General features: G+C 40.2%; 1 protein-coding gene across 45 annotated transcripts in view; it reads left to right on the forward strand.

Moving 5' to 3' along the window:
• The window catches only part of RIMS1 (regulating synaptic membrane exocytosis 1), a 628,464-nt gene extending 605,756 nt beyond the window's left edge, over positions 1–22,708 (forward strand). For all 45 annotated transcript variants that reach the window (XM_055432968.2, XM_088840494.1, XM_088840495.1 and 42 more), the window contains 5 exons: positions 9,643–9,781; positions 14,173–14,285; positions 17,750–17,851; positions 18,408–18,547; positions 20,470–22,708. In XM_055432968.2, the coding sequence (XP_055288943.2) occupies positions 9,643–9,781; positions 14,173–14,285; positions 17,750–17,851; positions 18,408–18,547; positions 20,470–20,688 (713 nt within the window). In that variant the 3' untranslated portion in view covers positions 20,689–22,708. The remainder of the gene's footprint in view (positions 1–9,642; positions 9,782–14,172; positions 14,286–17,749; positions 17,852–18,407; positions 18,548–20,469) is intronic.
• The last annotated feature ends 2,861 nt before the right edge of the window (positions 22,709–25,569 follow it).

Genomic DNA, 25,569 nt, shown 5'->3' on the forward strand with positions numbered 1-25,569 from the left:
AGAGTCAGGAAGATCCCCTAGGGAAGGGAATGGCAACCCACTACAGTATTCTTGCCTAGAGCATCCCATGAAAAGAGAGGCCTGGTGGGCTACAGTCCATGGGGTCGCACAGAGTCGGACATGACTGAGCACCTAACACACACAGACACACATAGACTCGGAATTCTCTTGAGGAACTGATGAAAGCGAGCAAAGGGAAGCTCTGCCTTTCCCACCTCCCGATGCTGCCAGGTTACCGCTCATTCAGTGGTCGAGCAAGCGGCAGACCCCTCACTGTCTCAACCGTTCTCTCTCTTGCTCTGTCTTCTTCTCTGGGTTAGTAGCATTACAGTAGATAAAAACCCGGAGCTCAATACATATAAAATAAATCCTCCGTGTTGCACTGACCCTTCAGGACCAGCACTTGCCCGTCCCTCCTCCAAGGCCGTGAGCTGCCTGGAATCAGGGACTCTTTCCTTTCCAATGTACATACACAGCACTGGCCCGAAACATTCAGGGAAAAGTTCCTTGAATAAGTTAATAAAGGAATGAATAAATAAAATGGGTCACATTAACAGCAACAACTTTCCTGTTTAAAAACAACTGAATTTTGTCACTGTACATATAAAAAAATTAATCTTATCACTGAGCTCAGTTGTTACTTTCAAGATACCCAAAACGATGCACTTCCTCTGTTGTTTCTATGAGTTGATAACAAACATTATTATATTATCTTTTAAATTCAAATTGTTTAATCCATTAAGTTATATTCTTTTACTGATATTTCCAGTTTCTGGATGGGATTGACTTTTCAATTGATGGTTAAGATACTGCATCGATTGGAAGGTGACTTTTTGGACCTTATTTATCTTTATCTGCCTCTCCAACCCATGATATTAAACCTGAAACTGTCATTTATGGATTTCCATCTGCATAGATCTCGAACATCTTAACAAATAAGACAACCTGCCCTCATCATATGTGACTCTCCAAAGACCCTCTCAGTCACTGCAAACCTTTTGGAAGTGGTGCTGGAGTCTCTCTGCCTCCTCATCTCTGGCTCTCTCTTCTGACTGGTCCCCAGCTCCCCTCGAAATCAGTGCTGCCGTGGAGGCGGCCCTGTCATCCACTCTACAGGGCTGCTTCTTACTGAAATTCTAAGCATTCAGTTCATTTCAGTTCAGTTCAGTTGCTCAGTCGTGTCCTACTCTTTGCAACCCCATGAATCACAGCATGCCAGGCCTCCCAGTCCATCACCAACTCCCGGAGTTCACTCAAACTCATGTCAATCAAGTTGGTGATGCCATCTAGCCATCTCATTTTCTGTCGTCCCCGTCTCCTCCCACCCCCAACCCTACCCAGCGTCAGACTCTTTTCCAGTGAGTCAACTTGTCGCATGAGGTGGCCAAAGTATTGGAGTTTCAGCTTTAGCATCAGTCCTTCCAATGAACACCCAGGACTGATCTCCTTTAGAATGGACTGGTTGGATCTTCTTGCAGTCCAAGGGACTCTCAAGAGTCTTCTCCAACACCACTGTTCAAAAGCATCAATTCTTCGGCGATCAGCTTTCTTCACAGTCCAACTCTCACATCCATACATGACCACGGGAAAAACCATAGCCTTGACTAGACGGACCTTGGTTGGCAAAGTAATGTCTCTGCTTTTTAATATGCTATCTAGGTTGGTCATAACTTTCCTTCCAAGGAGTAAGCGTCTTTTAAGCATTAATCAACAGTTAATTATCTTACTTCCTGAAAGACCTTATTCTTCTGATTTCTGCACCATGACACTTAACCTCTTCTTCTCCTGAAAAGGTCTTCCCATGGAGACCCCTTAACTGCCTTGATTGTCGTCTAGACCTTCAAACATGAAAACATCCTGGGCTCCACTCCAGCTCCCTTGTGTATCTCTGTGTGTTCCCTGGAGGTCAGATCTAGGTACCCTAGATCTTTATCCCATCTGCCTGCCCACCTCCCGCCTCTCTGGCCCCGACCTGACCCTCTGGTCCTGATCCTATGTCTTCTTCCTACTTTACTCTCCACTCAGCTATTGCACGAGCTCCTCTGTCAATCCACTGGAGAACCCAGAATTTCCACCGCCCACGAGTTCCCCTAGCTGTCAGTGACACTGTCATCCAACTAGCTGTTGTTGTTGTTGTTTAGTCACTCAGTCGTGTCTGACTCTTTGTGACCCCGTGGACTGTGGTCCACCAGGCTCCTCCATCCATGGGATTTCCCAGGTAAGAAGACTGCAGTGGGTTTGAACTCGCATCTACTGTATTGGCAGGCAGATTCTTCACTACTGAGCTACCAGCGAAGCCCCTCCAACTGGTTATCCTAACTGAAAACCTGAAAGTTCCTGATTCCTCCTGTTTTTCTGAGCCACTTGCATATGGATGAACAGGACACGTGTCAGCTACACTGCAAGAGAAGCTCAAAGCCTCTCCCCACTGATCTGCCCTGCTGCTCTCCGAACATGGTCTCCATTTCCCTCCTCAGGGAGGAGAGCTTCACCGCCTCCTCCGCTTCTACTCCAGGAGCTCAGCTCCACACGGGCTCGGTGACCCTCTGAGAGGGGAGATCAGAACGAGACCCTGCTGTGGGTTCCCCAACACTCACTCGAGCACAGAATCCAGGCAGGAACCCAGCAGAGCCTGAGCCTCTCGGTCTCCTCCTCTCCTTGTATGTAGTCTCAGATCCGCCAAGGCAGGCCTGGCCCTCCTCGGGGTCTGCCTCTTGCTCCTCTGCCTGGACTGGCCTTCCCCCAGACCCTTGCATGGCAGCCTCCTTGTCTACAAGTCACCTGCCCTGGCCAACTGATAGAAATTGAACTCTTTCAATTCAGAAAGGCTCTTCTTCATTTTTCTGTGATGCTATCCAGTATCCAGATAATATTCAGATGGAATTATGGTTGAGCTATTTCAAATCCTAAAAGATGATGCTGTGAAAGTGCTGCACTCAATATGCCAGCAAATCTGGAAGACTCAGCAGTGGCCACAGGACTGGAAAAGGTCAGTTTTCATTCCAATCCCAAAGAATGGCAATGCCAAAGAATGCTCGAACTTCCACACAATTGCACTCATCTCACATGCTAGCAAAGTAATGCCCAAAATTCTCCAAGCCAGGCTTTAGCAGAACATGAACTATGAACTTCCAGAGGTTCAAGCTGGATTTAGAAAATGCAGAGGAACCAGAGATCAAATTGGCAACATCTGTTGGATCATAGAAAAAGCAGGGGAGTTCAAGAAAAACATCTACTTCTGCTTTATTAACTACACCAAAGCTTTTGACTGTATGGATCACAACAAACTGTGGACATTTATGAAAGAGATGGGAATACCAAACCACCTTAACTGCCTCCTAAGAAATCTGTATGCTGTTCAGGAAGCAGCAATTAGAACCGGACATGGAACAATGGACTGGTTCCAAATCGGGAAAGGAGTACATCAAGGCTTATATTATCACCCTGCTTATTTAACTATATGCGGTATACATCATATGAAATACTGGGCTGGAGGAAGCACAAGCTGGAATCAAGATTGCCAGGAGAAATATAATAACCTCAGATATGCAGACGACACCACCCCTATCTCAGAAAGCAAAAAGGAACTGAAGAGTCTCTTGATGAAAGTGAAAGAGGAGAGTGAAAAATCTGGCTTAAAACTCAACATTCAAAAAACTAAGATCATCGCATCCAGTCCCATCACTTCATGGCAAACAGATGGGGAAACAATGGAAACAGTGATAGACTTTATTTTCTTGGGTTCCAAAATCACTGCAGATGGTGTCTGCAGCCATGAAGTTAAAAGATGCTTGTTCCTTGGAAGAAAAGCTGTGATAAACCTAGACAGTATATTAAAAAGAACTGACATTACTTTGCCGACAGAGGTCCGTCTAGTCAAAGCTATGGTTTTTCCAATAGTCATATATGGATGTGGGATTTGGACTATAAAGAAAACTGAGCACCAAAAAACTAATGCTTTTGAACTGTAGTGTTGGAGATGACTCTTGAGAGTCCCTTGGACTGCAAGGAGATCCAACCAGTCCATCCAACAGGAAATCAGTCCTGAATATTCTTTGGAAGAACTGATGCTGAAGCTGAAACTCCAAGACTTTGGCCATCTGATGCGAAGAACTGACTCATTGGAAAAGATCCTGATGCTGGGAAAGATTGAAGGCAGGAGAAGAAGGGGACAACAGAAGATGAGATGGTTGGATGGCATCACTGGCCTGATGGACATAAGCTTGAGCAAGCTCCAGGAAATGGTGATGGACAGGGAGGCCTGGCATGGTGCAGTCAATGGGGTCTCAAAGAGTCAGACACGACTGAGCCACTGAACTGATCCAGAATCTAAAGTCATTATATTTCTGTTTATATTATCCTTATTTATTTTAAGTTGAAATACAGTTGATTTACAATGTCATATTAATCTCAGGTGTATTGCAAAGTGACTGAGTTATCTATTCTTCAGATTCCTTTCCCTTTGCTGAAGAATAGGTTATTACAAGATATTGAGTACAATATGCAAGACATATGATACAGTATGCAATATATTGACTACAATATGGAAGATATTGAACCCAGTTCCCAGTACTATACCGCAGGCTATTTTTTAGTGTTGTATTTTGTATTGGTATATAGCTGATTAACAATGTTGTGATAGTTTCAGGTGAACAGCCAAGGGACTCAGGGACAGATACACATGTACCCATTCTCCCCAAACTCCCCTTCTCTCCGTGCTGCATGACATTGAGCAGTGTTCCACAGATCCTTATTAATTAGCAGTTTTATTAATATATCAATATATAGAACTGTATGTATTAATCTCAAACTCCTGTTTTATCTTTCCCCCTGCCGTTTCCCCCTTGGCAACCATAAATTTGTCTTCTGTGTCTGTGAGTCTGTTTGTAAGTACGTTCATTTGTATCATTTTTCACATTCCGCATATGAGTGATATATGATATTTGTCCAGAATCGTCATGTTACCTGACTTGCTTTAGCTGTTTACTGGATGTCCTCTCCTATTACTAGTGTGACTTTGACACCTAGAATGCTATCAGATTATCAGATCATAGGCCTTTGATGCTTAACAAGCATGTGCAGAATGAACTAATACATCCATAGCTTGTTTTTAAATGCTGCTGCTGCTGCTGCTGAGTCACTTCAGTCGTGTCCGACTCTGTGCGACCCCACAGACGGCAGCCCACCAGGCTCCCCCGTCCCTGGGATTCTCCAGGCAAGAACACTGGAGTGGGTTGTCATTTCCTTCTCCAATGTGTGAAAGTGAAAAGTGAAAGTGAAGTCGCTCAGTCGTGTCCGACTAATAGCGACCCCATGGACTACAGCCTACCAGGCTCCTCTGTCCATGGGATTTTCTAGGCAAGAGTACTAGAGTGGCTTGCCATTGCCTTATTTCTAAATGCAGCATTGCTAAATATTAAAAGTGAAAGTTCACATGTAAGTAGGACACATTTCGGAATATTCTATGAGAGCGTGTCTATTTTTCCAAAGCATGAGTAAAGTATTGCCCCCCCAATATTATGGATTTTACTAACTTTTACATATCTGTGAATGTAGAATATTAAAATATGCTAGTTTTCTAATCCTTTTGTTCTTTGTATAGTACTTGGGACATGGTTTCAGGTCAAAGGTCTCATAACATCATTTGCCAGTAGACTTCACATCTTTTTCAGGTTAATGATTCTTTAGTGGATACAAGTAATTACTAAATACTGATGGTGTCTTTAATAGGCAAAGCAGTACTGTCTAATATTTAGTGGTTTAATATATTATATTGGTATTAAAAATGTCATATATGTAACATATTTATTCTGTAATTATAACATGCATGCTCAGGAGCTCAGTCATGTCTGATTTTGTGACCCCATGGACTGCAGCCCATTGGGGTCCTCTGTCCATGGGATTTTCCAGGCAAGAATACTGGAGTGGGTTGCCATTTCTGACTCCAAACATGGCACAGAGGGATGAAGACAGATAATTATACACACTTGTATAGAATATGTGTGACTTTTTCAATGTTTTCAAATGAATTTGTAAGCCCATATGAAAATGCATACATGAAAATATCTGTAGCTGAACTTTTGTTTTGTTTGTAAAGTCAATCAGATCAGACTCTGTGTTTTCCTAAACTGTGGTATAATGGAATGATCACAAGACTGAGGTTCAGGAAATCAGGTTTCTCATCTAGCTTCCAGGCTAATGAGGGGGCTACTGAAGAAGTCATTGTTCCCACTAGAATGTAAGCTCCAACGGGCAGAGGTCAGTGTTGGTTGCATTCACTGCTGTATCACCAGCCTGCAGAAAAGGTGAGGGCCAGTTCAAATGCTGTATGGTTACTTGTTGCATGAATTATACTTCTCTTGTGTACAGTTTCCACATTTGTGAAACTCTGATCCTTCCAACCCTTACATTCCAGGTAATATGAGAACCCTTTGAATATAAATCAGACAGATTCAGAGTTAGAATTGCTTACCCAGCTGTTACCTGGGCCTTTATACAGTTGTATAGTGAGTGCATCAAAACTCTGTGTTGAATTATTTCTTAACATGAGTAAGACAGATATCGGTCCATGACTGCCATCTTTAGAAGACTTGGAACAAAACTCTAAAATAAAAAAAAGTATATTACCCAAATTCACAAAATTAAATAAGTATAAAAGAAAATTCAATAACCGACCTCTTACATGATGTTTTTGCAAAGTGTATAGCACTTAGATTTATTTTGGAAGCTGTGAAGGTTTAATACTGCTGTAAGGATTTGGGGACGCTCTGTAGACATACCCCTCTTTGAGAAAAACTTGTAAAATACAAATTGATAAAGAACTCTTAAATTTAAATGTTTTCTTTTCATTCATCAAACACATATATCACTACAAGCACCTGTAGCAGCTGTTAGGAGAGGCAGGAGAAGCCAGGCTCTGGTAGGACCTCCGTCATCCGGACAGCCAGGCACACAGAGCCTCCTGGCTGGAGTCAGCATCAGCACTGGAAATGCCACCAAGGAAACCTGTGGACTGGGGGCTGATGACCAGACCACCGTCACTCACAGCCTCCCCAGCACAGCCACCAGGACCAACCCAGCTTTGGGGGCCACCGTCCGGTCCCCTCACATCCTCCAGACCGATGTTTGATGAGACCCTGACCCCTTTTTTATAAAGCTGCTGCTCAGCTCTATCAATCTCCATCCCCTTCTCTTACCTGTTTTTATCCATAGCAGTTATTACCAGACCTGTTACGTATTTGTTGACTTGTTAATTGCCTTTCTTGTGTAATACATACATGTATGTAAGCTCCATGATGACAGGAACTTTGTCATTTGGCAGTGTTTACCCAGAACCTAGAACAATGTGGGACACCTGGTTGGTGTTTAGTAAATATTTGTTGGATGGAGGGATGGATGGAGGAAGGGATGGAAAGAGGGAGGGAAGGGTGAATGGGTGGAGGGAAGGATAGATGGAAGGACGAAGGAAAGATGGTTGGAAGAAGGGAAGGATGGATGGATAGAATAAAGGAGGGAAGCATAGATGCGTGGATGGGGCTAGGGATGGATGGGTGCATGCATGGGAGGATGGAGGGGAGGAAGGATGGATGGATGGTTGGAGAAAGGATGGATAGATGGGATGAATGGGTGAAAGTATGGATGGGTGGATAAAAAGAAGGGTGAATGGATGTAAGGAACGCTGACTGAGTGGATAAATGAAAACCTTCATGAAAAGATCCTTGTGGCTGATCCTCTTAACCATTTCTCTCTAGTTCCCAGCATCCTCCCTTCCATTTACACATAAAGTTTGCTTGCATTATTCTAGCTATGAAACTCATTATTTTCATTAGAATTTGGTGTTCTACCCTTGTTCATTGGTTTTGCTTTGGCTCTACCCCTTCATTCTTTCTGGAGTTATTTCTCCACTGATCTCAGTAGCATACTGGGCACCTACCAACCTGGGGAATTCCTCATTCAGATAATAGATGGAGAAATAGTGTCAGACTTTATTTTTGGGGCTCCAAAATCACTGCGGATGCTGATTGCAGCCATGAAATTAAAAAACGCTTACTCCTTGGAAGGAAAGTTATGACCAAACTAGATAGCATATTAAAAAGCAGAGACATTACTTTGCCAACAAAGGTCCGTCTAGTCAAGGCTATGGTTTTTCCAGTGGTCATGTATGGATGTGAGAGTTGGGCTGTGAAGAAAGCTGATCACCGAAGAATTGATGCTTTTGAACTGTGGTGCTGGAGAAGACTCTTGAGAGTCCCTTGGACTGCAAGGAGATCCAACCAGTCCATTCTAAAGGAGATCAATCCTGGGTGTTCATTGGAAGGACTGATGCTAAAGCTGAAACTCCAATCCTTTGGCCACCTCATGCGACGAGTTGACTCACTGGAAAAGACTCTGATGCTGGGCGGGATTGGGGGCGGGAGGAGAAGGGGACGACAGAGAACGAGATGGCTGGATGGCATCACCGACTCAATGGACATGAGTTTGAGTGAACTCCAGGAATTGGTGATGGACAGGGAGGCCTGGCGTTCTGTGATTCATGGGGTCGCAAAGAGTCGGACATGACTGAGCGACTGAACTGAACTGAACTGAACCCTCATTCATTGCCTTGGGATGCCTGGGGTAAACATTTGTCAGGATTCTGGCTGGCTCACTCAGGTAACATGCCCTGGGGGCTTGCCCCTTGCCCTCAGGTGGTGTGGTGCTAATAGGCATTCAGGGATGAACTGTTGCTTTACATGGTGACTTCATACAGGAGCGACGATAAGAAGGAGCCACAGGACACACATAAACACCCTACCTAAGCTAATGGCAGCCATCATGGCCATAGGTGAAGTCCGTCTTGAGTCCAGCGGGTGAGGCAGAAAGCAGAAGGAGCACAGGTGGAGAGTCTAGAGCCATAGGTGGGGAAAGAGATGCGTCCGTGTGACAGTGGTGGGAGCACACATTGCTTTGCAGAGGGCAAGTTAGAAACAACAAGATCAAACAGATTCTTACCATTCTACTAGCATTTCAGCCTCAAAAAACGTATTCTGTGAAAGCACCTCTAACAACTGGAAACAACACCGGTAATGAGCCCTATGTGGGTAACCTCTGTGCCATCTCAGATGAGATCCTGTGTGTTAAAGTGTTACAGAAAACATTGAATAAAACTTGCTTTTTTTTTTTTTTTCTTTTATGAGGATTGTGGATAGCTGGCTGTACCAAAACAGTGGTATTTTCCATGCTGGGTTCCAAGTGCCTCTTCTGTAGAGGACATTCCCAGTCATTCAGATCTGTCTCCACGCTGTTGGAACCTTCCAAATTAGAAGAAACCTGTTAGCTTCCACAGAACAGTTCAGTGCAAAATCCAGTTTTTCACAAGCTGACGACTTGAACAACCATAATGCAGGGATGCCTTTTGGCTCACTGGGAGTCAGGTGGTCTCTGAAACTGGGCAGTGGTCTGTTTTCTACTGCTGCCTCTTTAGCCAGAGCATCCTGTAGCAAAGAGATTAATTCATCAGAGTAATCTCTTAGACATTATTTTTGTGAGTAAAACTTGAATTATATGCATAATTAATGATTATACTTGCAGAATCAATATCCAGGGGAACTGTCTGGAAAAAGAAAAATAAAACTTAGAGTTGCTTTTCCTCTCTCCTGCCAGAGTCAGGCCACAAGAAGCTGAAAAGCACCATCCAGAGAAGCACCGAGACGGGAATGGCAGCTGAGATGAGGAAGATGGTGAGGCAGCCAAGCCGGGAGTCCACGGACGGCAGCATCAACAGCTACAGCTCCGAGGGAAAGTAAGTGGGCCAGCACGTGCACGAGGCCTGGGTCCGAGGGTCCCGAGTCAGGGAGGGCAGCAAGGCCCCCGTTATCCTGCAGTTGCTTTGTACAACCGGGAGTTCAACCATCACTTTCTGTTTTCCTTTTCTTTTATTTTATTGGAAGCTAATTATTTTACAATATTATATTGGTTGGTTTTGCCATACATTGACATGAATCCGCCCCGGGTGTACATGTGTTCCCCTTCTTGAACAGCCTGACCTCTTAGGATACAGACACACAGACACACCTCTGCCCCTGGTCACTCAGACCTCTCAAAGGGATGAGGAAATGGAGGCGTAACATGAATAAACTGATTTTTTGTTATCCAGAAAGGCTCAGAAAAGTCCATGACCAGAGGCTTATGGTAGAAATGACACATTTAATGGCTTCTTTCAGGTGGGAAATTCATCGTCTGGCCCAGTTGCCAAAATCTGAATTAGAAAGTAGACAGATGAAGCTAATTGTCCATATTCCTGCTTTTCTCCAAACTATTGTGGGATTCAAGTTGTTGGAAGTCTAACATTCTTATAATAGCAACTTATTTTTCTTATTTTTAAGACATCACAATTTCATTTTCACCTTAGGAAAAATGCCCAGGTTCTACCTACTTTGTTATTTTTCTGATGGAAGAGTTTTCATTAATCTTGAAATTAATTAATTTGGAAAAAATATAACTAGATTTTTGGTTTTGTTTACTTGGTGTGATTTTTTTACACAAAATCTGCATTTTTCTTATGCTTGAGAATTTTTCTGGTGAAACTGAATGGTTTTACTGGTTGATAGTTTGATACTTGACAGGTTACTGAGGTGCTAGATCTTACAAATAATTAAGTATTATCTTGCAATGGGTTACTTGGGGATTGACCATGTACAAGTTTTCTATAATTATGTCTTACCATGCAAATGTGTTTACCCATTCATTATTCATAATTTATTTTATTTTACTGGCATTTTTAATTTGATTCAGAAAATAAAATAAATTCTGCCAAGTTAATATTCACGATATGGTTTCCTGTTCCTGAAAGTAGTGAGTTCCTTTATTTGATCCAATGATAGGTATGCATTCTCCCAGCAAGATACAGCCAGGAACAAAAATCAAAAGGCGTGAAGATACGGAGTTAAGTTTGCTGACAAAATACCAATATTTGTTGAAGTATTATGAAGCAACGAGCAAATAAAACACTGGAGACACTGTTTTCTGATACAAAAACTACAAGTGTAGATTGGGATTAACATACTACTATATATATAATATAACTAATAGGAACCTGTCATGCTCATGGGGTCGCAGAGTCGGACACAACTGAGCGACTGAACTGAACTGAATAGGAACCTACTGCATAGCACAAGGAACTCTACTCAATGATCTATAATGGCCTATAGGGAAAAGGATCTAAAAACGGGTGGATATATGTATATATCCAGATACATATAACTGATTCACTTTGCTGTACAGCAGAAACTAACACAACATTGTAAATCAACTATACTCGAATGAATTTTTTTAAAAAAATTGACAAATCTAGTAATACTTCCACCATGGATAAGCCACTTAGTGTCTCACAGATTTGTTTTATGGTCTCTGGATAGAATAATAATTGATGCTTCTAATTTCTTTGATTTTGAAGAAATAATATGTATGAAAGCACATGGTGGTGGTGGTTCAGTCGCTCAGTCGAGTTTAACTCTTTGTGTCCCCACGGACTGCAGCATGCCAGGTTTCCCTGTCCTTCACTACCACATTGGAAACCATCAACCCTTATACAAAACTGTTTATTCCAAAAAATTGCATATTGAAGTTTAACTATGTAAACAGCCTGGTTCTTGTTACCCTGGAGACATCAAGTAACAAGACATCAGGTAACTGCTCAGGGGCAAAGATATAGCCTGGGGCTTCAGGCAGGCATGGTGAGAAACAAACTCCAACCAATGTACTTGCATTTAATTTAAATACAAATTTCATATAATATGACATAATAATTCATTCAAGATGTTAATTCATTCAAAACTGAAAAAATTAAGCATTTTGATTTGTAAATAAGAATCTATTTTCAAATAATATGTATTCAATATTACAAATTAGAGATACCAAGAGAACATTTCATGCAAAGATGGGCATAATAAAGAACAGAAATGGTGTGGACCTAACAGAAGCAGAAGATATTAAGAAAAGGTGGCATGAATACACAGAACTGTATAAGAAAGATCTTTAAGACCAAGATAATCACGATGGTGTGATCACTCAGCTAGAGCCACATCCTGGAATGCAAAGTCAAGTGGGCATTAGGAAGCATCACTGTGAACAACGCTGGTGGAGGTGATGGAATTCCAGTTGAACTATTTCAAATCTTAAAAGATAATGTTGTGAAAGTGCAGCACGCAATATGCCAGCAAACTTGGAAAACTCAGCAGTGGCCACAGGACTGGAAAAGGTCAGTTTTCATTCCAATCCCAAAGAAAGGCAATGCCAAAGAATGCTCAAACTACCGCACAATTGCACTCATCTCACATGCTAGCAAAGTAATGCTCAAAATTCTCCAAGCCAGGCTTCAACAGAACATGAACCGTGAACCTCCAGGTGTTCAAGCTGGATTTAGAAAACACATAGGACCCAGAGATCAAACTGCCAGCATCCATTGGATCATTGGAAAAGCAAGAGAGTTCCAGAAAAATATGTATTTCTGCTTTATTGACTATGCCGAAGTCTTTGACTGTGTGGATCACAACAAACTGTGGAAAATTCTGAAAGATATGGGAATACCAGACCACCTTACCTGCCTCCTGAGAAATCTGTATGCAGGTCAGGAAGCAACAGTTAGAACTGGACATGCAACAACAGACTGGTTCCAAATTGGGAAAGGAGTACATCAAGGCTGTATATTGTCACCTTGCTTATTTAACTCCTATGCAGAGTACATCCTGTGAAATGCTGGGCTGGATGAAGCACAAGCTGGAATCAAGATTTCCAGGAGAAATATCAATAACCTCAGATATGCAGATGATACCACCCTTATGGCATAAAACAAAGAGAAACTAAAGAGCCTCTTGATGAAAGTGAAAGAGGAGAGTGAAAAAGTTGGCTTAAAGCTCAACATGCTGGAAACTAAGATCATTGCATCAGGTCCCATCACTTCATGGCAAATAGATGGGGAAACGATGGAAACAGAAAGAGATTTTTATTTTGGGGGGCTCCAAAATCACTGCAGATGGTGAATGCAGCCATGAAAGTAAAAGACGCTTTTTCCTTGGAAGAAAAGTTATGACCAATCTAGACGGCATATTAAAAAGCAGAGACATTACTTTGCCAACGAAGGTCTGTCTAGTCAAAGTTATGGTTTCTCCAGTAGTCCCATATGGATGTGAGAGTTGGACTATAAAGAAAGCTGAGTGCCAAAGAAATGATGCTTTTGAACTGTGGTGTTGGAGAACACTCTTGAGAGTCCCTTAGACTGGATGAAGATCAAAGCAATCAATCCTAATGGAAATCAGTCCTGAATATTTGGAAGGACCAATGCTGAAGCTGGAATTCCAATACTTAGATGAGCTGACTCAAAGAACTGACTCCTTAGAAAAGACCCTGATGCTGGGAAAGATTGAAGTCGGGAGGAGAAGGGAACAACAGAGGATGAGATGGTTGGATGGCATCACCAACTCGACGGACATGAATTTGAGCAAACTCTGAGAGCTGGTGATGGACACTGAGGCCTGGCATGCTGCAGTCAATTGGGTTGCAAAGAATTGGACACGACTGAGCGACTGAACTGAACTGAGTATTGCAAATATTTTTTATTTAAGAAATTATTAAATATTTCTTAAAATTTAACACTTTAATGTTACTTAATGCTTGTGAGCAATTATTTAAGTAGGTCATGACATAAAATATCACATCTTATATCTTATGTTAGTCATACATTTATGTAGGGATTTGTATTGTAAAATGTGCCAAAAACTTACTGCATTGAAAACTTTAATTAAGCCCTCCTCAGCATCAGGTCCTCTTTTTTATTTTATATTGAAGTATAGTTGATTAACAATATTGTGTTAGTTTCAGGTGAACGGGAGGGAGGGATATACTGGGAGTTCGGGATTGACATGTACACTCTGCTGTGTTTAAAGTGGATAACTAGCAAGTACCTCCTGTGTAGCACAGGGAACTCTGCTGAATATTCTGTAAATTGATAGGGTAGACCTTTTCTCGTTCAACACTGAGCCTCATATGCTTGGTTCAGAGGAAATGCAAAGAATCAGTAAATAAATCAATTACCCAAGTACTGTTTGATTCATGTTCGGAACTATATTCTAATGGAAAATAATGAAAAGAATTCTAGGAGATCTAATGTTTTGATTTTTGTCCTTTTGCCAATAGTTTAATATTTCCTGGAGTGAGACTAGGCGCAGATAGTCAATTCAGTGATTTTCTTGATGGATTGGGACCAGCCCAGCTTGTTGGCCGCCAAACCCTTGCTACCCCTGCAATGGGTAAGAATTTTTCCTGAAAGAAAATGAGTGTTTCATGGTTGACAAGATTATTTAAAGTAGCATAATAGCATTGATAATACACGTGAGAACACTTTATCTCAAGTGTTGCTTGTTTCAAATGACTATTCTAAGTTCTAATGCATTTTTCTAACTTGATACATATTTCCTAACTTTGCTGACAAAGGTCTGTATAGTCAAAGCTATGGTTTTTCCAGTAGTCATGTATGAATATGAGAGCTGGAATATAAAAAAATTCCAGAAAACTGGGCACCAAAAATAAATTCCTTCAAACTGTGGTGTTGGAGAAGACTCTTGAGAGTCCCTTGGATATCTAAGAGATCAAACCAGTCCATCCTAAAGGAAATCAACCCTGAATATTCATTGAAAGGACTAGTACTGAAGCTGAAGGTCCAATACTTTGGCCATCTGATGTGAAAAGATCCTGAAAAGATCACTGGAAAGATCCTGATTCTGGGAAAGATTGAGGGCAAGAGAAGGGGTGACAGAGGATGAGATGGTTGGATGGCATTACTGACCCAATGGATATGAGTTTGAACAAACTCAGGGAGATAGTGAAGGACAGGGAAGTCTGGTGTGCTGCAGTTAGTTCATGGGGTCTCAGAGTCAAACACGACTAAACAACAGCAACAACTTGACACGTAATGTAAAATGAATAAAGTTAGTCACCTGTCTTTGAATTATCAAAATTCTGTCAATGTAATGTCTACAGTATATCCAAATGTAGGAGAAGGGTAGCATTTATAGCATGGAAAAATCAATAGATTATTCAATCAAGAGTGTTGGTGTGAGTGTATTATTATGCAAAAAAAATAATGAAATTGCCTCCCTACTTCAGAACTCAAAAAAAGTAGTATTTTGGAGTCAATTGTAAAAGAGAAACAGGAGGTGAAGAAAGACACTAACAATTCCTGAAAACACTTAATGTTTCTATACTCTTGGCGTGAGAAAGAACTTCCAAACCAAAGCCAGATAAATCAAAAACTTCTACTAGCAAAAATACCATAAATGAAGATTATAAAAGGTGATAAATGGAAAAAATTATATGTAACATGTGCAATAAATATCTTCCCGGAAGGCATGAGATTCTAGCTTGAAAAGACCCACAGAGTAGTCAGCAAAATCATGAGAATATTTCAAACACAAAAACAATATTATGTCATTTTACAGTACCAGATATTTATAGAAAATCCCACAGCTTTCCTCAGAGGAAAAGTAATTGTATCTAAACTATTAAAAATCTGATTCTCACTGGACTCTTCAGTAATAATAGTGGAATCCAAAAGATGAGCATTGTCTTCAAAATTCTGATTAATAATTGATTTCCAACATGGAGTACAATAGCCAGCCAAATGATCTAGTAAATTTGAGGCTAGAATTAATATATGTTCAGACAAAAAGGGCCACAAAACATTTTCCTTATACCCATCATCATCCAGAAACCTATTGGAGGATATGCTTCAACAAAATGAACTAAGTGGACTTAAAATTTGTGAACTAAAAAGGAGGAACATGAAATTCAGTAAATTAATGCTTTTTTACAAGAGAGAAATGGATGGGATGCCCAGAATGGTACTGAAGAAAAATCTAAGAAAATAGCTACTGCTTTAAAAGCAACCTGTCCAAATTGTAGCCTGTCAGATTCTTAAGCTAAATCTATAGAAAACCTAGTGTGTTTGATTTTGCAGAACTGGACAAGCAGGACAGAGTGAGGGGTTGAATTAGCATAAAAATACATAAAAATGTAAGCAAGTACTTTTTAAAACACACTTAGTGGGCGTAGAGAAAAGGAAGAGTGTCCAAGAAATGAAAAGTAATCACAATATCCCATTGTACTTAACTACAAGTAATATTGCATAATCATAATATAAATGTTAATATCGGGAGAACAGCATGACAGAAAATGTCAAGTGTATACAGGGGACAGGAAGACAAAGAAATCAAAATTAGAGGTCAAAAATAATATCTATAACTGAAAAAAGGAAGGTATCTTATGAATATGATATTTAGAGATAGGGATGCAAATGCCAAAAAGTTAAAAAATAAGTTAAAATATTGCAAATTTTGAAAGCAGTGACTTTTGAAAGGGAGAAAGTTGAGAGGGAGACTGGGAATATTTTATACTAATAACAAGGCTTAGAGAACAGTTTGACTCTTTAAACTGTGTGTGTATGTGATTAAAAGGAAAAAAGCCTGAGAGTCCCTAGGAGCTAAGGTTTAAAACAAGAATTATTTTAAAACGAATGAACAATCCAGAACCACAACTTTGATCAGTGGATGAGGCAAATAAGAAGAATTCACAACTGAATTCTTTCTCACAGCTGAGAAAATGGAGATGATTCAACCAACTAAAACCAACTGAGAAAGAAGTATATTTAATATTTTGGAGGATAAAGTATCATATCATTCAGAAAAAGTTTGGCATCTTCTAAAAATGGATAAAGGGCATGAACAGGCAATACAGAAGAAGAAATAAAAATTGAAAATATTTATAAATATGTTCAGCCTCTCTAATAACCAAAGAAATGCTAATTATAACTTATGGAACATCAGACTGGCAAAAAAGTAGACATATTGCTCTTAATGTTATTAGTGGGCTGTGGAAATGGGAAGACAGATTTTTCTGATCACAGTGTATCTTTACCTTTCTGAAGGATAGTTGGCAGTATGTATGAAATTATTGAATGTCCCTTCAATTAGACCTAATGATTACAAATCTGGGAATTTATGTTTAAGAAATAATTGACCATGGGTATAAAACTTCTTCATAAAACTGTTCTTTCTAGTGTTGTTTAATGACAACAATATAGATAAGCTATATTTCCATCCACAGTCATCTGGTTAAATAGGTAATGACATTCCCATTCCATGGTTCATACAGTCAGTAAATTGAGGGTGTATGGTCACGAAAGATGTTAGAAATAGATAGAGGCGAATGGGTAGATAGATGTATAGATAGAGTGGTGGAGAGAGAGAGAGGATAGATGAGATAGACTCATAACAGCCAGAGAGAGAAAGAAAGATAGAAATGAAGGAAGGAATGAACAAACTGTGAAATTGCTAGGGTATTTATCAAGACATTAACGGAGGTTTTTGCTAAATAATGGAAATGCAGATAATTGTACTTTTTATTAAGTATTTTATATACTCAACATAAAGGATAAGAAACCTTAGGGTACAGAATTTCTTAAATACTTCAGTGTTGTTACAGTTAAGCAGTTTATAAACTAGTATGAGACTCTCATAAGTTGAATGAGTACCAGAAAAATGAAGAGAAACATTTCAAAACCTGATTTGGAGGTAGGGAAAAAAAGTGGGGCTAGGGGTTCTAAGTATTAGTTTTTTATGAAGATCATGAGGATCATAATTTGGAGTCTGTTATGACCTATTTTTAAAAAACTGAATGTGACTGCAAAGAAGCTGACACATTTTGCTTCTGCTGGCAGGTGATATACAGATAGGAATGGAGGATAAAAAGGGCCAGTTAGAAGTTGAAGTGATTAGAGCACGAAGCCTCACGCAGAAACCCGGCTCCAAATCCACACCCGGTAAGACACAGAATTAACTGTTCATATGAGAGTCTCCCATGGACAGAAGCTCAAAACATGTATTTAAATTTCATATGCTCCGTGTTGCATTATCTGTCCTTTGATTGTAAAAATGTGGACCTGGGTTTTCCTTGCACAATTACTCTGTTGAAAGTATTAGGAAGAGTCTTGTTGTGTTAAGACAAATTTAGTTATGATGGCTTCTTAGCTCGTGTCAATTATTTTTGTCTGCCCATTTACAAAAATCATAACAAGGATGAACTTTTAGATAGAAATGAGCTTTAAAATATAAGCCTATGTTGTATTGCCAGCCATAAACCAAATAAGTCAGAATCTTATGATAACGTTTCACACTTGAAATGAGGAAAATTATGTTAGTAGTAACATATGGGTTTTAAGGGGTAGCATTCATGGAGAACCGAAAACTTTAAATGATTTAAATAATCAATGGAAAGCTTTTAGTAAGCATCTCTATTTCTCTAAGGAAGCATTTGCTAATAAAATCAGTTTAATTTGAAGGATTAACTTTTTATCTATTAATGTTGCCTTTGTTCAGCTCCTTATGTCAAAGTGTATCTTTTGGAGAATGGGGCCTGCATAGCCAAGAAGAAGACAAGAATTGCACGAAAGACCCTTGACCCTTTGTACCAACAGTCCCTGGTTTTTGATGAAAGTCCACAGGGTAAAGTCCTTCAGGTCAGTCATAGCTGGTTTGTCTTTTTACACTGTAACAGGCCTATTGTCCACACCAACATTGAAGAGGTGGGCAAACAGAAAGGTTATGTATTCCAAATTGTTGATTTACAGTATAAGTAATACATAGCTGTAAAATATCTCTTAGTTCCAATGGAGAACAAGATATTTATTTTCACTCGCCTTTTCTCCCTTCTCTCATCCTCTCCTTATACTTTTGCCCTACTATCCACCCTTTTCATCTTCTAGATGATAGATAGGTAGACCAGATGGTTAGACTAGAAGAAAGATGGAGAGACAGATAGATGGATAGATAGATACATAAATACATAGACTAGATGGATGAAAAAATGGATGTATGGGTGGGCAGATAGGTAGATGGATAGATAGATAGACAATTAGGGCAGCCAATGTTAATAATAGTTTATTGAGCGAGATGTGATGCAAAGAGGAAGAAAGGAAAGGAAGCAAATATTCATGACTGCTTGAGTGTCAGTTTCACTGTTAGCTGCTTCCACGTGTTACCTTTTCTAAATATTTTGACCACCATTGCCCTGCCTCCAGCTTTTTTTGGCTTTTCATTTGCATTTCTGTAGCTACTAAATAAGATTAAACATATTGTTCATATGTAATTGACCATTTGGATTTTCTCTTACGTGAAAAATTAACCTTCTTACCTGATACTCTTTTTAGCTTGTAGAAGTTTTGTTTGTTTGTTTTAAGCTGTTCTAGATACTGGTATTTTGTCATTTGCATGAATTACACACACATTAGTCCTACTGTGACTTTTCTTTCACCAAACTCTTTACATCTTTTGATGAACAGAAGTTCTCAATTTAAATATACTTTTTAAAAAACCACTTTTGTATCGTTTATGCTTTTTTTCTGACTTGGTTTTTAAAAAAATCCTTCTTTATATCTTATTTATTAGATATAATCCTTCTTTATAAATATATTGGGTATATATAACCTGAAGATTATAAATATATTGTTTTCATAGAGTTTTATTATTTTGGTTTATGTTGCGAAGTAGGGTCCAATTTTATTTTTTCCCTTTTATATGATCATTTGTCCAGAAATTATTTATTGAAAAGTCCTTCTTTTAGACCCATTGTACAATATCAGCTCAGTCATAGACCATTTCACTATCTGCATTGTCCCCTTTTGAAAGATTATGTCTGAGGAATACAGGCATTAAATAATTTGGCACGGTTACTCAGTAAATTGAAAAATGAGATTTGCCACCCCAGCCTCTGTAAAACAGGTGAGTGAGTTCATTTGGGAACCTCCACAGAGCCTGGAGTAAGTGTAATGAGACTCTTATCTGACACCAAAAGAATTGGTTTTGGTGTCAGATTGTTCTGTCAGTTCACTGACTTATTAATCTTCTAATCAAGTCAAAACTGTCAGGCAAGTCCTCAAAAGGCACCAGCTTATGATTACTGTTCAGCCTGTCCCTTCAGCAACAAGTCTATAATATGAAAGAAATGTAATGAATATTCTCATTCGTCATGCACATTCCACCATGCACACACCATGGCACCAGAAGTTGGGTTATCTTGCCCTCCTAGCTTGCACAAAATTTAATTTGTATATCTCTGTGGTCCCGCACATTGCTCACTAGATAATAGTAAAGAAGGTTTTGAATTGATAAGTAAATAAGCTTGCCTGTTTGTTTTTAACATGGTTTATATAGACAATACTCCTCATGGACTAGGGAAATATTTATGTATTCCATCAAATCAAAAAATCATGATGAAGTGTCTCAGAATACCTGAATATTTTTAATTATTAGGTCTCCTTGGTCTTAGTTATATTTACTTCATCTCCTTCCCTGTCTGGCTCAGTTTTACAGACCAGTTTGCTCTCAACTCTTCACATGTGAAGGAGAGGAGCTCAAGTTTACTGCACTTCTCTGTCTGCAGGTGATTGTCTGGGGAGACTACGGCAGGATGGACCACAAATGCTTCATGGGGGTGGCTCAGATCTTGCTGGAGGAACTCGATCTTTCCAGCATGGTCATCGGCTGGTACAAGCTGTTCCCACCGTCATCACTGGTTGACCCCACACTCACCCCCCTGACCCGCCGGGCTTCCCAGTCATCTCTGGAAAGTTCCACTGGGCCCCCCTGCATCCGGTCCTAATGAACTCACACTAGTAAGACTCTACCTTCAGGATAATAATCTGAACCAGATATTTCATGAGCATTGTTGGAGACAGACAATCAACCTGTGTTTTGCCTGTAGTCGTTTTTCAATAATATGTCCCAATCGTTGTTTAAAACCTGGCTTCACATGACAGAACAAGGCAGTCTATCAAATACAGGAAGAGTCAACGTGCTAGAGAACCACTGATGCTTCTAACAAATGAAAGAAAGGAAACTGCAAATTCACACACACACGCACACATGCACACACCAAACTGAACAAACTGGAAACTGTCACTTTTGTGAAAAGCTGTATTTTATGTGTTTTTTGCACAAACCACAAGGAGTGTTATTTCCCTGGTGTTTAAGTTTTGTTTGTGTGTTGTTTGTTGATTTCAGTTGATTTCAGATTTGTTTTGATTTGATTTGGTTTTCACTGCATTTGTTATTTCTGCTCGTTTTCAGCTGTGTCATGACAGGGCTCGTGATGTTTACAGAGACCCTTCCTTTCTTTTTCCAAAAGCACCAAAAAAAAAAGGGCTGAAGCAGTCTCTGTAGCATCTCTGCAGAGTGTGCACCATGAGACAAAGTGAGGCCAGTGCAGGGCTTCACTGACTTTTGCTTTATGATTCTTCCAAGTTCTTATATGTAGAAACCCAGAAAGTGAAAGTTATCTTCCAAAAACAAATATTCACAGAATCACTGTTTTGAATGGAGCTCATGTCTGTTTGTGTTCTAAAACATTAATTTATGTTTTCCATTGTTTTGCATGGAAGACTTTTACAGATCTGAGTCTGCAGCTGGGAACTAACCTAAATGCATCGTTGTACCCTGGAAACACTCCTTGTAATGCCTTTTCCTTCCTGACATCCAAAATAAAAGCAAGTATATGCTCATGTGTACAGACCATAAGTTTGACTTCCCAAAATGGTGACTAGAAATGGATTTGAGCCTCAGACACTTTGAATGATGCCCAGGCTCCTTGGCCACATCTCAGTGTAGACTTAGTACCCGTCCTGGTAAGAACTTGGTATGGGCTATTAATATTCCACTGGAAATTTCATTTGAAATATTCCACACTAAACTAATGATTTTTATCAATTTTAGTTTACATTTCTTTGAAATTGATGCAAGCACAACGCTTGTTTTTTTTAATGCAAAGTATCTTACCCTGGGATGGGGGAAATAAAACAAAGTCCAATTCAATTTGCATTTTTTTCATCTGGGTTTTTCTTGGCCTTGAATCCCCTTGTGACCTTCTGTATCTGTGCTAACAACTGCTGGCTCTGCAGGTGCATCAAGACCTTCCCCCTTCTTTTATGAGTCCCTCCACTTCTGTGACTCCACAAATAGAGCAGCATGACTTGGAACTGTTCAAAGCTGCATGCACGTTTTATTAAAAAAAAAAAAAAAGGATAAAGAAAAAAAAGAAAGGAAAAAAGAAAAGAAACTAAAGGTTATTTAATAATGTATGTTAGTTCCACATAGGCCAGCTTGTATGTTGCATGTACTTGTACAGTTTGCTTGTTAATTACTCTACTGAAATAACCAAGAAATCTAAGCCATCCATTTTTGTTATAGACATTTTGCAAGTTTTAGCCAGACTCCGTCTGTGAGTCTGAGGTGAAATGTCTATAGATGGACTTTATTTTTTACCCTCTGGAAAACGTGATGTCGTATGGACCAAATTCCTTCTAATAAATATTTTGGTGTAGATTCCTCCTGTGGGGCTGTAACACATGTAGACACTGTGTACACATAGGTTTTAATCCATAGACATACTGCCTGCACCAAGTGAATTATTTATTATTTACACATGCCAGAATGACCTGCCCATTGTTCCCAGGGCACAGATTGACCACGGGTCACCATGCTGAGCAGGAAGGACTGAAGCATTGGTGTACTTCTGCTAGATACCGTTCTGTCTTAGTGGCCAACGATCAACTGATTCTAATTGGGTTGTATCTTTCTATTTGACCACTTGTCTTAACACTCCCCTGTGCTTTTAAATGAACTTCCAACTCATGTATGTAAACATGTTTAATAAAATTTACTTTTCATGTCAGTCTACAGCCATCTGTGTTCTGTGTTGTGCCAGCTATTCATTGTGGGTTCCACTGGGCAAGATGGGAGCTGGACCACGGGAAGGGAGGTGGGATTTGTCATCTGCAGGGGGCACTTGACTTGTCACTGCACAACATGTGTCTCCATGTCCAGCCCAAAGGGTACTTTGCATCACATACAACTTTTTACTCTGTCAGCCTGTCTAAGTGAGCACATGAGTTTACTTCTGAAAAGTGGCATTACTGAAAACAATAAATCTCAGTAAGAATCAAACGAAAGACTGTTTTTCTGCTGATCTTTGAGTGTGCTGTTGTCCAATTGCCAAATCATTCCAAGCATGTGATATGTCAAAATATCAAATCCTGCATCTGCCACCAAAGCATCTGCTTCCTCCTTCCATTGGTTCCTTCTGGACCCCTGACTGATTCCTAGAAACTTGCCTTAGGGTTGGTCAACTTAAACCAAACAATATGTTATATCATCTCCAACAGAATCTTAGAGAATAAATATATCTTCAAAGATAATAGCTGAGTCTCCAAAAGTGGTATGTTATATAAAATTTATTGGCTTTATTACTTTCACTTTATGACATTTTCTTTTCTTCCCCAAAAGTGTGCTCATATATGATGCCAAACCTGGCCTCTGTACACCAACACTGAATTAAAATTTGAAGACAAGAGTTTCGGGTGAAGAAGAAAACATATCTTTATTGATTTACTAGGCAAAAGGGGACACAGTGGGCTAATGCCCTCAAAACTGTGTGTCCCATCCTGCAGTGGGTAGTGAGGAGTATTCAAGTGTTCAAGGAGCAGAGCATGATCAGCTTATGGACAATGTTCTAATTCGTTGGTGGTGAGGGAAGAGGGAGTCAGGATTATCAACTTTCCGGTTCCAACTGGTCTGAGATCTTTGTGCTTGTGGGCAGCATAAAGTTAACTTCTCCTACCTGGTGGGAGTTTCAGTATATGCAAGACAGCTCAAAGATACTGTTATTTGTACCACTTGAGGCTGAATAAAGACCCCTCCCCGAAGCTGCACTATTGTTTCTTGACTGCTCCTCCCTTGTCTCCACATCTCCTCCGTTCCCTGGTAAGTTAATTGTTTGAACCTGACCTTTGGAGCTCTGGGAATGTCATGGAGGCTGAATGAAGCCTATTTCCTACCATTAACCAGGGACACAGGCTTTTGAGCCCAGGAGCCCCACAGAGTCACGTTTGGGTCCATATATTTCATCATTGTCACCCTCATGACACTTGGTGAGCATTAATTTCGTGTTGCATTGCTGTAAAATAATTGCTGCAATCTAGTCTCCACCCTCTGCTGCTGCTGCTAAGTCGCTTCAGTCGTGTCTGACTCTTCGCAACCACATGGACTGCAGCCTACCAGGCTCCTCTGTCCATGGGGTTCTCCAGGCAAGAACACTGGAGTGGATTGCCATTGCCTTCTCCCTCCACCCTCTAGGAACCCTCAAAATTTTACAGAACACACTGACTTTAACTTTGTAAATCAGAGTAAACACAACTAAATAAAAATCAAATTGGAGACAATCAGTTGTTTAGAGTGTTTTAAACAGTTGACTGAATTTTACCCTACTGAGTCAGCCAGTTGTTTGGTCTACAAGACATGAAATTATCTGTGAGGCTGGGTCAACAGGAGACAAAAAACACTGATCAGTTCATTTCACAACAAACTGTCAGAGCACAGCTGTCTAATGGCCCTACAGCACATCACTGGGGGTGGGAGGGGGCCCTTCTGCCACTGAAAGAGGATACAGCTGAATGTGGTTCAAGAATTCTTTGTCTGGACAGGCACGGAAGCAGAAATCGATCTTCAAGTCATACAGGATTGCATGGTGTTATGATTTCAGGGCCTGCATGATGGAGCGGAATTAACTAGAAGGGTGACCATTTTGCTAAATCTTCAGGATTTCTTGCTGACTCTGACAAGTTAATTTCTGGAAATCTCAGCCTGAAATATGTGATCTGATTTTACTTAACCAACAGTGTTAAGAACTTTGTTGGGTACTAGATATTAAGTACTTGGGATATAAAAGCAAAATAGATACTATCTTCAAGGAACCCCATGTCTACTGAGAGTAATCATTACTTAAAGAAATAATTGCGATGTTATATGCTTGATTTGCATGCAAAGGGTTATGGGTTGCAGTTAATTTTCCCAATAGCCTGTGAGTTAAGTACTCTTATGACTCCTACATCCCATAAAGGGTGTGCAGCATGGAGCAGCTAAGCTGCAGGTCAAAGTTGCAGTGCAGGTTTAGTGATGGAGCTGGAATACCCACCAAGGTCTTGCTGTCTTCAGAGCCTGCCTGCTCAGCACTCGGCATCTTCCCTCAGCTCTCACAGCTGAGCTTAACCTTCACATACGAGAAGTCCACAAAATTGGGAAGAACTTGAACCCAAATCCATCTCTCCACTCAAGGCAAGGGTAAAGGAATGAACAAAGTAGTCTTTGAATGAGCCCCAGACTGATCCTTGGGTTTCAAGGCAACATTGTCTTGGGTATCCCTCCCCAACTGTCCCCAGATGTGATGTAATAACTGTAGTTCTTAAGTTCTTCATCAGTCACAAAATTTTGCATCTTAGGGTTGAATCCTCCCATGGAGCTGTTGGGTCTTCCCAGAGTCATCCCATGGACTCTCTTCAGTTATTTGCTTCCAAAGCATATTCAGTGATCATCACTGAGATGTGGAGTGCCCTCTCCCCAGAAGCTCCCAGAGGTCATCCCTCCACTCGTCAGCCTTCACACTTGACTTGTACTGCCACCCCAATTCCCCTCCAATACTTATCAACGGGGC

Source organism: Moschus berezovskii, chromosome 10 (genome assembly GCF_049115385.1).
Source record: "Moschus berezovskii isolate FMDL1 chromosome 10, NW_MosBer_1.0, whole genome shotgun sequence".
Taxonomy (NCBI): Eukaryota; Metazoa; Chordata; class Mammalia; order Artiodactyla; family Moschidae; genus Moschus; species Moschus berezovskii.